The sequence below is a fragment of the Lepisosteus platostomus genome, chromosome 4 (assembly GCF_059453375.1).
Source record: "Lepisosteus platostomus isolate fLepPlt1 chromosome 4, fLepPlt1.hap1, whole genome shotgun sequence".
Lineage (NCBI taxonomy): Eukaryota > Metazoa > Chordata > Actinopteri > Semionotiformes > Lepisosteidae > Lepisosteus > Lepisosteus platostomus.
The window spans coordinates 15,886,801-15,902,251 of NC_142614.1; the positions used below are offsets into that span (position 1 = coordinate 15,886,801).

General features: G+C 41.5%; 1 protein-coding gene across 4 annotated transcripts in view; it reads left to right on the forward strand.

The window, feature by feature from the left end:
* The first annotated feature begins 9,490 nt into the window (after positions 1–9,490).
* Positions 9,491–15,451, forward strand: part of egflam (EGF-like, fibronectin type III and laminin G domains) — a 56,274-nt gene continuing 50,313 nt past the window's right edge. For 2 of the 4 annotated variants that reach the window (XM_088628720.1, XM_088628721.1), the window contains exon 1: positions 9,492–10,070. In XM_088628720.1, coding sequence (XP_088484846.1) covers positions 9,965–10,070 — 106 coding nt within the window. In that variant the 5' untranslated portion in view covers positions 9,492–9,964. Of the gene's footprint in view, positions 10,071–12,991; positions 13,342–15,451 lie in introns of those variants that run through there. The other 2 variants (XM_088628719.1, XM_088628722.1) reach the window with 2 other exon arrangements.

Sequence of the window (15,451 nt, forward strand, 5' to 3'; positions counted from 1 at the left end):
GCAGACAGCAGGTGTCCAGTATTGCTGATACAAAGGCTTCTCTGGTGGTTAGATGTGAGAATCTCAGCAGAAACTAACCCCCAGCAGCAAAGTTTTAATAGACTATCTGTTTTGTTGAAGTTAGTTTTTTCTGCATTGTTGAGTTACAATTATATTAATGTCTGTGACCAAACAACAAAAGGAAATAAAACTTATGTAAAATTGCACATCCCAGACTTGAAAAAGACATTCGGCTTCTTAAGTTGTGATACCTAAGAGTGATTCCAGGCTCTTTATTATTTATTTGTAACTTTAAGTGAAATTCAAAGGACGGATTCAGATAAATTTGATTTAATTTCAGCTCCTTCTGCTGTATTTGGTTAGAACTCTTAAACTGTTGGAGCTGTCAAATGAAATATCAGATTTTGCAAGTATCTTAAAAGATAAAAGCTTCCCGAAGGATTAGAAGACTCGAGGAAGTGGTGATTCTATGGACTGTTTTAGTCACACCAGATATAGCTTTGGAGCTGACAAAGAGCTGCAACAAAGCAGGTTTAATGGATCCAATTATGGATCTTCTGTTTCTCTGTGCTAAAATCCCCTTGTGCTGCTATATCAAAACCCTCTTAGAACATGACCTGAGTTACAGAGATTCAGCTTGGCTCAACTTGTATGAGCCCCTTGGTGTCAAAGATTGCTGCACATGCACTTCAGGTTACTTTTTGGAAGTGACCTCCAGGTGACTCCACTAAAAAAAAAAACTATTTGAAAGAGCATTTCAATAAATGAAGGTGCTGTTCGTTTTATAATTCAGATAAAAACCTGACCAATAGTTTGAGGTTTCAGTCAAACACTGTCAAACACACAGTCAGGCTACATCATACAAACATTTAATAATCAATCAACCAAAGGAACCAGTGAAGGACAAATAATACATTGACCTTTTCACAGTCTCCACTTTTAATTACTAAAATAGTAGGCAAGTAATTTAGAAATTAAGCAATCTGCGTCTGGTCAGTACTAGACTGAAAAAATATTTTACGAAAACCAGGTTGCTACTGTAAGTGGCATTGATGGACCAGTAGGTGACACACTTTCCTCTGGTCCAGAATTTAAAAACAAAATGTCCAGGTTTGGTGACCAGGTGGCAATGTACTGTGCAGTGTGTCACCCAGGTGGGACAGCACTGTGCAGTGGGGCTGCTGTATGTCACTCAGGTGGGACTGTACTGTGCAGTGTGTCACTCAGGTGGGACTGCACTGTGCAGTGTGTCACTCAGGTGGGACTGCACTGTGCAGTGTGTCACTCAGGTGGGACTGCACTGTGCAGTGGGGCTGCTGTATGTCACTCAGGTGGGACTGCACTGTGCAGTGGGGCTGCTGTGTGTCACTCAGGTGGGACTGTACTGTGCAGTGTGTCACCCAGGTGGGACAGCACTGTGCAGTGGGGCTGCTGTATGTCACTCAGGTGGGACTGCACTGTGCAGTGTGTCACTCAGGTGGGACTGCACTGTGCAGTGTGTCACTCAGGTGGGACTGCACTGTGCAGTGTGTCACTCAGGTGGGACTGCACTGTGCAGTGGGGCTGCTGTATGTCACTCAGGTGGGACTGTACTGTGCAGTGGGGCTGCTGTGTGTCACTCAGGTGGGACTGCACCGTGCAGTGTGTCACTCAGGTGGGACTGCACTGTGCAGTGTGTCACTCAGGTGGGACTGCACTGTGCAGTGGGGCTGCTGTATGTCACTCAGGTGGGACTGTACTGTGCAGTGGGGCTGCTGTGTGTCACTCAGGTGGGACTGCACTGTGCAGTGTGTCACTCAGGTGGGACTGCACTGTGCAGTGTGTCACTCAGGTGGGACTGCACTGTGCAGTGGGGCTGCTGTATGTCACTCAGGTGGGACTGCACCGTGCAGTGTGTCACTCAGGTGGGACTGCACTGTGCAGTGTGTCACTCAGGTGGGACTGCACTGTGCAGTGTGTCACTCAGGTGGGACTGCACTGTGCAGTGGGGCTGCTGTATGTCACTCAGGTGGGACTGTACTGTGCAGTGGGGCTGCTGTGTGTCACTCAGGTGGGACTGCACTGTGCAGTGTGTCACTCAGGTGGGACTGCACTGTGCAGTGGGGCTGCTGTATGTCACTCAGGTGGTACTGCACTGTGCAGTGGGGCTGCTGTGTGTCACTCAGGTGGGACTGCACCGTGCAGTGTGTCACTCAGGTGGGACTGCACCGTGCAGTGTGTCACTCAGGTGGGACTGCACTGTGCAGTGTGTCACTCAGGTGGGACTGCACTGTGCAGTGTGTCACTCAGGTGGGACTGCACTGTGCAGTGTGTCACTCAGGTGGGACTGCACTGTGCAGTGGGGCTGCTGTATGTCACTCAGGTGGGACTGCACTGTGCAGTGGGGCTGCTGTATGTCACTCAGGTGGGACTGTACTGTGCAGTGGGGCTGCTGTGTGTCACTCAGGTGGGACTGCACTGTGCAGTGTGTCACTCAGGTGGGACTGCACAGTGCAGTGGGGCTGCTGTGTCTTGTCCAGGCTGGTGCCGAATGCCTGCTGTGTGTCACTCTGCTGGGGCTACACTGCAGTGGGGGGATGAAGTCGGTCTTTGCATATACTGTATGTAGAGCTCTTTCAGACTATTTGGAATGAAAAGCACTATAAAAGTGCCAATGATTATTATTATTATGTGAAAAAGTTAGAGTAACGAGGGAAATAAATATTTGTTATATTTTATATTGAACACAGACCTCAACAGAATATTCATCAATCCATTCATTTTGTGTCCTCTGAGCATATTCAAAACCACAAAAATGTCTATTGTACTGTATATCCCAATTCAGATCAACCAATATTAAAATACCCAAACAAACAATCCTTCAGGATTTCTAGAACAAAACAAACATCATACAGCATTTTGGAGCCTGAAGCCCTAATGTATTTCTGCAAATATTCTGCAAGCATTCTTCAGTAATCCTGTAAGAACTCACAGGAAAAGTAAAACATGTCCTCTGGGAACAAAAACAAAACTCTTTGGCTCAAGATCCAGTTAGATTTCTGTATATACTTTGCCAGACGTTTTGCACAAGTTAATTAGTTTTAATCAAGTTTAATTAAGTTTACTGGACTATGGTTACATTTCTTTCTAACAAACTGAAAGACTTTTGTCTGAAACATCCTGAAAAATAGCTTTCAATCTTCTGCACAACCTAAAATGGACTTTTCAGTAATCTGTACAGTACAGTTAAATCGGCTTCATCACTCTGCTCTCCTCCCCACTGAGAGCTGATGTGTGGTGAGCTTACTGGAGCAATACAGCTGCCGTCGCATCATCCAGGTGATAAGATGCAACACACTGGTGGTGGTGAAGGGGAAACCCCATTATCTGTAAAGCACTTTGAGTGGAGTGTCCAGAAAAGCGCTATGTAAGTGTAAGGAATCAGATTTCTCTAAAAACTGTCTTAATGAATTATAGTATAGAATATTAATTAGCTCTTTATCCAATCGTAAAGCAGAACTCTGACCAGTGGCATGGATGCATTTATGTACAGTATCTTAGACTGAACACCCCTCAATCTTAGGCTGAATTAAAAGAAGCAGCTCTGAATTAAGAGAAACAACTGCAATGAGTTATTGCCATATTTATTGCCCTTAAGAATAAATATATTTTATTGCAACTACTGCCATAACCTCATGCCCTGACTGGAAGGGTATTCCTTCTAACATATCTATCTATGTGTACCTACTGTACAAAGTTCTGGTGATCTTAATATCCTTAGAGAATCCCAGACATCAGATGTAAAATCTTTGGTTAAACAAAGTAGAGTTTCTGCAACAAAATACTCGAGCAATTTAAGAAACATTATAGAAAGGAAAAAGAGAATTGAGTTAGGGATCTTCAGCTCAGCACTGCTTTTTCCAAATGTATGCTACACAGATCGCTGATTTGGACTAATCCATTCAATTGTCATTGATTTAAAGAAAGGTTGGTGGGATTCAGTGCCGTGTGACTATATGTCAATTTATATGGATTGCATTTCACTGACGGTAGAGCACAGCTGAATTGATTATGGTATAACCAAATGTCACTGATGTGATACAGCCAGCTATTTGAAGTTACTGTTCTTCATATCTGCCTGAAAAAAAGCCATTTTAAAGACCAGCAAGAGTGATCCACATCAGATTCTTTTTCAAGTCCTTCCAGCCAATAAAAATGAGCCGTCTGAGGTTGCTATGAGCCTGGCGGGTCTAAAACCTTATAGCTGTACTGGCCAGGATTGTAAACCTAAGGTAATTCCTGCAGGACAGATGCCTGAGAAAGTGACCCAGACATATCTGTGTTCTTCATGATCCGCCCTGTCCTGTTAGAAGAAGGCCCTGCAGGTGTGCAAGATTGGAGAAATCACTGTACCCATTATCCTTCTACATGAACAGCTTTTCACACCAAACACATAAAATGGGCAAGTGGAAATGTACTCTGATCACTGCAAAATGACAACTGCAAAGAGAATTCAGAAACAGGACTGGATGTGAAGGGGGTGTAAAGGATGCAGCTCAGCTAATGTGAAATTCAAAGAGAAATATCACAGCCGTTGAAGCTTGTGATGCAGAACCAAGGAAAAAAGAGCAATCATTGAGATTGTGAAGAAAGCTTCGAAATGACCTCTCTGGAAAGCAAATGAGTTTGAACCTCGATGGCAAAGCAGGAATCCATCTTTCAGATGGTTTATTAAGCTAAAAAAACATCTTAAGAGAAAAAAATAATCTCAAATACAAGCACAACCAGAGCAGAGGTCATCCAACAAGCCACATAATCAATCCAAGAGGGTGATGCATAAGGGAAAGAGTTTAGCTGTTAAAATTCTTTCCCTTGCTAGCTTACTTCCTGATATCACACAATGATGCCATTCATTTAAAAACGAATCTTGCTATAACAGGAGCTTCAATTGCCTTGTGGGAACAGGAATTGAGCTCCACCTTTACAGGAGCAGATTTTATTTTTTGCAGCTTCGTGCGAGGCTAACATGGGTCCCTTGCTCACTGTCATTCTTTGAAAAGCCAATCATCAAGCAGACTGGGCAAGCCTGAGCAAGCAGAGGACGTGCAATACACTACGTACAGTAGTATTTGAGTCTGAACATACTGGTCCATGAAGATGTTTAGGTATAAAGTTGTAGGATCCTGCAAATCCTGAAATATATGGCCAGAGACACAGGCTGATATTAGGTGACAGTTTCCCATCTAGCACTTACAGCAGCAGCCTGCTAAAAATGTCTGGGGCCTTAACACCTAGATCACTGTGCATTACTTCCCAGGAGAACCTCTGGGGGTGGCAGAGGGCTCCATTCACAACATGATCCCATCCTTCAAGAGTCTATAAGAACATTAGAAAGTCTGCAAACTACAGGAGGTCTTTCAGGCCAGCAAGTCTGCTTGGTAGTTAGTAGCTAATTGATCTGAAGAGCTCATACAATGATTTCTTGAAATAAGCCAGGGCACAGGTTCAATAACCATAGGGATGGAAACTCAGTTTTATAAGATCACTTTATTGGCCACATACTGTACATGTCTTGTATTAGGAATTTGTCTTTTTGCATACCCCAACTTGCTCATCATGAGACACACAGACAGGGAGAGAAGCTTGGGGTCAGAGCATAGGGTCTGACATTTATATGGGGTTAAGGGCCTTGCTCAGGGGCCCAACGGAGTAGGATTCCTCTGCCGGCCACGGGATACAAACCGGCAACCTTCTAGCCACAGGCGCAGATCTTTAGCCACAGGGCCACATTTTGGACTCACACAATGACAATGTGTTGAATTAACATGTTTTTTTTCATTCCGGTTTGATTTTATTCCCCTCATGCACCTAATTGCAGTAAACAATGCCAATGGATCCTTAAAACACCGCTAAAGACAAAATGCAGTGTTGGCACAGAAGAAAAGAGTTCTCTCTTATGCTTTACAAAATCACAGGCTTACACTGTGTGTGCAGATGAACAGGAGCACTGACGTGTTTCTGACATGTAGGGAAACATTAGAGGTTTCTACAACAATACTGCAAATTGATTGAAATAATCTGTTACTGGAGCCCCCACGTTAGCCACCAGTAATTGCCCAGATAAGAAGAGTGAGTGTTCTTGTGGTCATTGGACACAGACCTATTAAGGTTTGTGGAAGATGAAAATTTAAGATTTGCTTTAAGTGAAATAAAGGACCAGCAGAAGTTCTGAATTTTAAGAGCAGACACTGTTCAAATCCAGCTTTCATGTGTATGCCAAAATGGAAGCTCTATGGCATTTAAGAGTTTTTTTAATCTTTCATGCATGCAACAGCTCAAATTGCACTGCTTGGTCATAAATCAAAGAAACAACTGATGAAGAATTCATAGAAATTAGATTAAGATCAAGGACTGTTTTCATGTGGAGATTAATACATTGTCAGTTTGCCTAGAGTCAAGCAAAATAATGTTTTCTTTCATACAAATGTCTTTGTTTTATGAGAAAGCAATAATACAGCTCTAGACAGATATATTTCCTTCAATATCTACAGAGAGGAAAAAAAAAACAATAGAGATTTCAGCGGGTAATGAATTCAACAATTTCCTTTGACTCCTGGATTTGACTCTTCATTTCCGTCTATCCCAAAAAAGGTTAAATAGCAGTGACCCAGTGGAGCAGATATTAAAACTGAAGGATCAGAATATGAGCCCTGACAAGGAGAAAGCATTTGCTGTCAGTTTTCTTTCAAAAAGATATAGATCCCTTGTGTAACTCTTCTATCACTAAGCTGTTATTGTAAGTTTGAAACAAAGTGAAGCCTCTTTCGGCAAAATGGATTTACTTAAACGGTGTAACCTAGAGAGCACCCCTGGGGTCATCCTGTTTACAAAAAACCCACGAATTGGTAAAGCTCAATCATTGACTCCAGAAAAGAAAGAAAACAAATATATGTGGCTGTCTGTGGGACAGACACATGGCTGACAGGACATTTGAATGACTTGGGAACGTGCTCTGGGAATTCCTGTAGCCACAGTGCTCTGGAGGACTGGGCTCACTGCATGATTTCCAGAGACAAGTCTGGAGTGGATCTTTGCAGGATGTCAAGAATCTTGTCAAAGTCTACCCTGCATAGGTGAAAACATCATGTTTTCTTTTAAAGAGAATGTACACACACGAAGCAACATTTAATTGGCTTAAAAGCCCTTTTAAAACAGTGTGGTGCATCAACCAATTACAAGCATTCAGGAACAGCCATGAGAAGGCAACAGGAAAGGGACCAGTCCTTTTATACAGTACTGTACAGTACCTTGCTTTTGGGATCCATACAAAACCCGGACTGTTCTGTCTGTTATCACTGCCAGCCCCATGAGTCCTTGATGCTAGGAAAGGAAAAAAGAAATATGTTTTTGAAGAAAACTGTGTATCTACTAGGCATCTACTTCTTTCTCATGCAAAAAAAGGACTGTGTAGTGACGAGTCCCTCTTTTACAGTCCTTCTGCTGTGCATTGTGCCTCTGTGTTGAGTGGGGAAGTGGGTACATGTTGGGGTGAGACGCAGGAGTTTGTTGAAGTCTCTGTGAAAGGCCTGACACTGTGTATGACAGTGTAATACAAACATGCATGGAATTTCATGGCAAGAGCCCACATGACAGCACTGAGCTAATATAATGGGTACCAGAGTCAATAGAATGTAATCTAAGAATACTAGCACGATTCCCAAGCCCAGTGCAGTTGAGGATTTATCATTTACTCCTTGGTATGATGGGTTACCTGTTCTTTACATTCTACCCTGTGATTCTTTGAGACCACAATCACATTCTCAGTGTTTGTCTTGGACATACACACTGTTGTGCCAATATCCTGTGCCTTCAAGGTGATGTAGTGTATTAAAACATGTTTTTGGCACTGGTACCACTAACAACTGAGCTCTTGTTCTTAAGAAAATAAATCTGAGTGACTGGTCAGTGAAAAATGATCAAAGTCATACCAAAAACATTTAATTTATATGTAAAATCCATATTCTTTATTTTTCTGAAAGCATGCATGTACTGTACAGTACTTTACAGTCTGAATTGAGTGTTACGTTTCTTTTGGTGCACAGTGTAGCTGTTTTGGTGACATAGAGTACGATTTTCCGTGTGTTTGTTAAGAACCATCTGTTACTTTGAATTGGGCCCGTGGAAAATAGTTTGCTGTCTTTTTTTGGAAACTGTTCGGTCCACTCTATCTTCAGATTTAAAGGGTTCTGTTTCCCAAATGTTTAAATGTGCTAGCATTCAACTAAAGAGTGCATATAGTAAACACAAGAAGGTTGTAAATATTTTCACCCTCATATCTTTAAAAACTCTCTGTTGTGTGTTTTATTCACTAGTTTGTTGTATTATATTGTAAAAACAATCTATGGAAGTGTTTTTTATATGTACATTTTGACTGACTTATGGAGATAAAATGTATTTATTCCCATCTTTCAAGCTTTACTGTTCAAGTACATGGTATATGGGTTTCTAAGGTATTTAAAAGGACCCCCCACAGAATGCAGCAAATGTTCCAACTCTTTTTTGGAGTGGCTATGAAGGCAGCCCACCACAGTAGTAGAGTGTGGATTGTTTCCAGTTTTATGGTAAAATTATTGCTGCCTGGTACTTGCACTAGTTTATATGTCCATGTCCTGAGATGTTATGTCCAATATGTTAGCTACTGTACACTGTATTGATGGTTTTATTCTTTCTCTCACTGCTTAACTTTCTGAGTTACAAGAATCTGGACGTTTTGGCCAGGCTGTCTTTTGAAATGCTAAATTGTTCAATAAGGCTAAGTTTCAAAAGAATGTCATGTTTTGTACAATCATTTCCTATGGCACCAGGACAAGGAGTGCTTGCTTCCTTAATTGCTTCAACCAGTGCAACGGATTAAGAATAATTGTATTTTTATGTAGCTCTTGCAAGGCTAGAATTACATTCCCTCCTTGGGGACAGCACTAACAGAATTTAGGGTCAGGGTTAGGGTGAATGAAGACGGAGATAATACAGCTGCACCAAACGACAGCCATGTCTTCTATTCGAACATGAGTATCATGCAGGGTCGAAGAATGGCAGTCAATAACTGGGCGGACTCTTACTGTACCTACACTCTGAGCGTAGGGCTACTGTCGAACCTTCCTGTGATAATGCAAATTGACTGGCGAGTTAAGTGCTTTACAAGGTGTAAATCGCTCTCATTCAGACACCTGTTGCTTTCTCTCTTTCTTCCCAGGGCTTTCCAGGACACGACAGAAATCAATCACACCTTCCCTAAGTTAAAATGATAACATTCTTTTCAATAGCAACTTGAAAGGCTAAACATATATTGTTGTTGTTTTTGTACTTTTTTCGTCATAAACACTTTAATTACATTCGTGATTATAAATCCCCCTCTGGGCGTTTCTATATTAGTCTGAGTGGCGGTAGCAATCTTCAAACCTCCATCTGGGAGGATTAAACTCGATTTATCCTCTTAAACTCCAAATGCTCCCTCCTTCCCTCCTTCTTCCCTCCCCCCACCCCGAACCATCCAACGCCCGGTCTTCCTCCGTAGTTACGATGGACCCAAATGCAGAAGAACTTCGAAGTACCAGCTGTAAATCGGAATTCAGTATTATTTTGGAGGGGTGTCTTGTAGGGGTGCCGAGAAAGAAGCGGGGCTCCTGCGCCTAGTGTGTGGAATGGACATGCCAGCGCTAGGTTGCTCATTTACTGATCTTTAGCAGATTGTAATCTCATCAGATGGTCAGTCTCAGCACCCCCCTGCCGGGAAAAGAAGAGGCTGGCTGCTTTGTGCGGGATTCATTCTGGAGGACTTTATCCTGTCCGGGGTGGGACGCGTCCAGTAGTGTAAAAAGGACCGCGATTATTAGCGTTCAACTTTCAGGAACCGGACTCTCCGTTTCATCTTCGGCTGTGGATTATTCGTGAAAACTGAAACTTTTTCAACTTCGATGAGCAAGAAATGGGTTTTTTAAGCAGGGAGAGGAGCTCGTTTTTCTTTTCATGTGTAATTATTCTCCTGACAGAAGCTGCTTATTGCGCGAGGAGGACTGCCGTGAGAAAACAAGGTAATTACCCCCCCCCAAAATCTTCCAAAACTTTTCGCGTTTTTACAGGTGACAGCAAGTAAAGGTACCTATGAGACGACAAAGAGGGTTAAAATCGGCTGGGCAATCCATCACACAGGATTGTCTGCTTGTGTGATTTGTACCTAAACATCAAACAATAACTTCCTCCCGTTTTATCCTGTTTAATTTTTCGCAATTGAAATGCTAAAGAGGAATCTGTTGTTTGGGCGTGTCTATAGCATGTTTATTAAAGAATGACATTTTCGCGAATTTGAAATGCGTATTTTGGTCTTCGATTAACATTTGATCCTGAATCTAAACATTAAACGCATTTCAATGGCAAATTTATTAAATTTATGGGCTGCATAGCAGGCGATCTTGTAACTGTTTCTACTGGTGCTTCGATTTTCTTTTTTACTGTTACTTCAACAACATTTTTATTCGTTTCTTTTGAATAGTGGTTTCTGACTTTCTGATTTCTCTCTACATTGTCGTTCCCCGCTGAATACATCACTGTATGACGTGAAAACTGAGAAATTCTGCTAAATAAGTCATAATATTTCATAATTGATTGATGGCTCATGGAATTATCAAAGGCAGGCTAAACCCTCTGTACGCACAGTATCCAGATTTGCGGTGTAGTGGTTATCTGCGACAGACAGTGGAGGAGAGGTTGCGGATGAGCGGCTCAGATCAGTAAACAAAGTGGGAGGCTACTCATCCTGTTTTAGCGTTTGATTACTCCGTTTTACAGCTACTGTACAGTACGTTGAATAAGTATCGGTGTGTTTTGTAAATGTTCTATTAATCTACAGTATTACAGTAACCAAAGCCCAACTTTATCGTTTATAAACAATATTTTGAAACGACGTTTTTTAAATACAGATAGTTAAGTTTGTTTTAAACAAACACACAAAACAACGCTTATTTTAGATATTGTACTGAAACATGACGTCTGCATTTTTCACTTGAATTAACGAGGCGTATCTCCAGTAATAAAGTTACCTCACACTCAGTATTTAGTAGAAGTGCACTTGCACAGTTCAAGTCCAGCTGCTTTTCAAAAGATTTAGCACACGGTCATGTTTAATATTTCTAATTGACTAGAGACCACTACGGTTGAACAGCCGATAAAACTTTATGAATGAACAGAGGAATTTTATTATAGTACTGAATTGAAGCCTTTCACAAAACGTACTGTATGAGTTCGATTGCCAGTCCTGTGGACCAATGATTCTAGACACAAAACAGTATATTGTTCTTATTCAATGTGGACTAACCGCTATACTTTTCAGGAAACGGGAAACAATATTTGCAACATAATAATTAATAATAATGATCATAATCAGTTCTACGATCAAGTCAACAGAGGGCGCTCTGGTGCATTGTTTGCGGTTCTGTTGAGGGAATTGGGCATGAGGATCCAAATTAACGGTACCAAGCAAAACTTGTTAGAAGCCAGCGGGTGGCAAGAGAGAAATTATTAAATTTACCCTGATCCCGGGCCCATCATATATTTAATTGCAAATTGAGCAATGACTCAAATGTTCACGTTTGTATGGAGTTGTTTCTCTGTGGGAAGGAAGAGTACCGTTTACTTTTGTGGTAAATTATAGTTCACTGTTAACATTAAAAATCTGGGTAAAGGGTACTTTTATTCATTGATTATACTTCAAAATCCTGTTCTATGTTATCCATTTTAGATAATTACATTTTATATTTTTAAGTTTATTGGACATCTTACGAATTACCTGTAAATTGTAAAAAATAGGAAGCGTAACTGGGAGGTATTAATAATAATAATAATAATAATAATAAACTTTATTTTATGTAGCGCCTTTAAAGGTGGCTTCTCAAAGTGCTTTACAGGATGACAATAACAATAAATAAGAAGACTACAACAATAAATAATCATCAATTTCCCTACGGGATTAATAAAGTATTATCTATCTAAATAAGAAGATTTCACAAGATAAGACACAATTACAATTAGAACAATAACAATAGAGGAGACCGTGGAAGTGGTACTAAGAAGAGCAGAGGGGTGAAGAATGGAACCAGTGAAGTAAAGGCTTTTCTGAAGAAGAAGGTTTTGAGTCTGGATTTGAAGGAGTTTAGAGAAGGTGACTCTCGGATATCCTTGGGCAAAGAGTTCCAGAGCTTGGGGGCATAGCAGGAGAAGGCCCTGTCGCCCATACAATGTAGACGGGCTTGGGAGACAGTAAGGAGGGCAGAATTTGAAGAGCGGAGGTTGCGAGGTGGGGAGTAGAGCGATAAAAGTTCAGACAGGTATTGAGGTGCCAAGCCATGTAAAGCCTTATAGGTGAGCTATTCATAGTTTCCACACCTATAATCCAGTTATTATGTCATAGTTTAGCTATAACCCTTTGTGTTAAGTGAAAGGGAGGCATGTCTGGTCAATTTAGATATCTGTAACTAAATTAAAATTAGCGTGGTTCTGATCCCCATAGCCGCAGCGCATAACGTAATGCACGTCAGGACGTGACGTTACGTGTCTTCTTGGTAGTCGTGATTTACTGGTATGCAGACAATGATTCTGTAGGTCAGAAGAAGTAGGATTTAATTCCTCATAGCTGCTTAGAGAAAAAAAGTCTAAAAAGATACTACTGTATGATCAGCTCTGAAGATCCTACAGCAATACTTTTTCTGTGTAGTTAGACGATTTTTACTTTGCTTTTAACTGCTGTTTGCCAAAGAAAAGACTTCTCATAGTTTACCACGGCAAAAAACGGGTACAATCTGGAATTCGTATGGTTATTAACTTTTTTATTTAAAGAGAGGGCATTCATCCATGATTAGCCTAGCTCAACACAGGCAATACTGTGTGAAGAATTGTGGGAAATAATTAATACCATCTGACAAAGCTTTATATCTACTGGAGAACTATTTGGAACAAAACAAATGCGACATTTGCATTACTGATTAAGAACCTGTAGACTGGCCTTTGTTGCTTAGTTTGTCCAGTTCTAAAAATTAACTTGGAGAAAACAAAGATGGGTGCGATATATTGATGTTTACAGTGCAGTCAAGCCTCAAAGGGTGCAAATAACAGCACGCACAGTAATAATTAGGTGCCAGGATGCTGCACAGTGATGAGGAGTTTCAGTGCAGAAACAGACAGGAAGTCATAGCATAAGGGCAGAATCTGTAGGTTAGGGTCAGTCATAGCTGGTGTCAGCTACAGTATATCCCGCAGATATGGATTTTCAGGTTTTTCTGGAAGACTGCAAGTGAATCCGCAATGTAGCAGGTAGGTCATTTCACCACTGGGGGGCAGCACAGAGAACAGTCTGACCTAGGACTTGTGGCCCCTCAGCAATTGCCAGTTGGCCTGAGGAACCAGATCTTAGTGCCCTGTGGGCCTGACAGTGGTCTGCAGGGGCCATGCAGGACTACGGGCTTTGCCATGTTGTTTCTGGAGTTTTTTGGAGGTTTCCACACATTTTACACTCATTATGGAAGTGTACATGAGAGATCTCTGTTATTTAAGAAGACAAAGAAGTGGTGTCCAGATTACAGAGCTTTGACTAAGTGCTGATATGCTTATAGACTACATTGGTACTGGTCTGGGAACTATGAATCATTTCTGGAGTCCATCCACCTGTCCTAATCACCCACAACCTGCAATTAGCATTGTCTTTAGGAAGGGTCAGCTCCACCCTCAGAACATATGTCATTATGGCACTTTGTAGAAGAATCTGTGCCACAGGGATCTGAGACGCTATGCATTTTCGGCATTTCAAACAGGGAAGCCTTTCTGACTTCTCAAACTCTATGCGGCCCCCAGCCCTGGTGCTGTTTCTCATTCATGTACTGGTTTGTCTCAGTCCTTATTAGTGGGGTCTTTAGCCTCTGAATGGAGACACCTATGAAGCATGAAGGTATGGAGTTTCTCAGCACCAGGTGAATATCGGCCTTCTGTGAAGAAATCGATTCACCTGTTTAAATTTCTCAAAGTTCACCACTGGTGCATCAATGCACATGACTCATTCTTCTTACTCCTCCTTCAGGTGTCTTCAAACTCCTTTCCTTGTGGCAGGGGTTGCTTGTCAGAAAATATAACTATCAGATTGTATGGACACTGTCTCTGGAAAAACATGATTTATAATTGTCTGGGAACAGAAAAGGTCCTCTATACATCTTGTTTTTTCTGTGCAGCCGTGTTTGTGTTCACAGTAGCTCTTGTCAGTGTGACAGATCCTATTCTTTCCTTAATGAAGTCCCAGGTGAACAGCTCAAGTTCAGCCAAGGGCGTATGTTCATTTACCAATGTAATATTATGCTCATGCAAAGCTGACCCCACATTAATGTTCTGTATACTGTATATATGTTGTTATATCCGTTAGAATATGATCAATGTTCTGCCCCTACATCAGCTTGCCTTAGAAAAGTTTCTGTTTTTTCTCTAAATCTCCCCTGTATCTGTCCTTTATCTGATAATGGGTTTTGATTCAAACAGAGCAAAACCTGAGAACAATGTGGCATTACATTGTCAATAAAAGGTCATGTTTTGCTTTGCAGTTTTACATAAATATTTAAATGGGCTCTGGATGAACCATTTTTTTGCTGCGAGATGAGAGATACAGCATGATTACAGCCTTTTATTTAGTGCCTCAGTGTCACACACCACCAGCCAATAATGTAAGAAACAAGAGATGGTACTTGTCTGAATAGCAACTGATTGTGTCTTTGTAGCTCCCGAAATGCAAAAGCACAGTAGATAAGTTAATGAAAATGAACTCTCGTACTTGCTTATCAAAGCCTGTCACCATAGTGACAACTGAAAGGGAGATGTGAAAAATCTGTCTGTCTGATCTGTAAGGCTCCCCTTTGTTATCAGGCTGTCTACCCATTAAAATATGTCTCGTATATTTAGTGTTACAGATTTAGGAAAGAAAAAGCCCTCATCAGTTTTCTGATCCCAAAATTCCCCAAACAGTTCACATTCAAATATTCCTCTTATGGAAATCTCAACCTGAGATGAGTAAAACCCCCTCTGTGAAGATGGCCGACGACACTGCATGATAGGGTACTTCCCCAGTTTTAGAAAAGGCTCAGATTCTGGGAGGTGAGCTGGCTTCGGACTGAAGACTGAGTTGATAGTTGGGATTTTTTTCACACAGGGCAACTTAGCAGGCTCATGTGCCTTTCTAGGGTGGTGGAGGCACATAATTAGTTACCCACACAGCCTGCTCTTTCTAGAGCTGACATCGGGTGTGCACAAATTAAATGTTATGTTTCTTACTATATGAACTGCAGGGTGGGGGATGTGAACGCACAGTCCTCTAGTTACTGTAGAAGTGTAGGACCCTAGCCACTGCTCCACCTGCTTCCTCGTGAGCCTCTCTCCTGATGCCCTT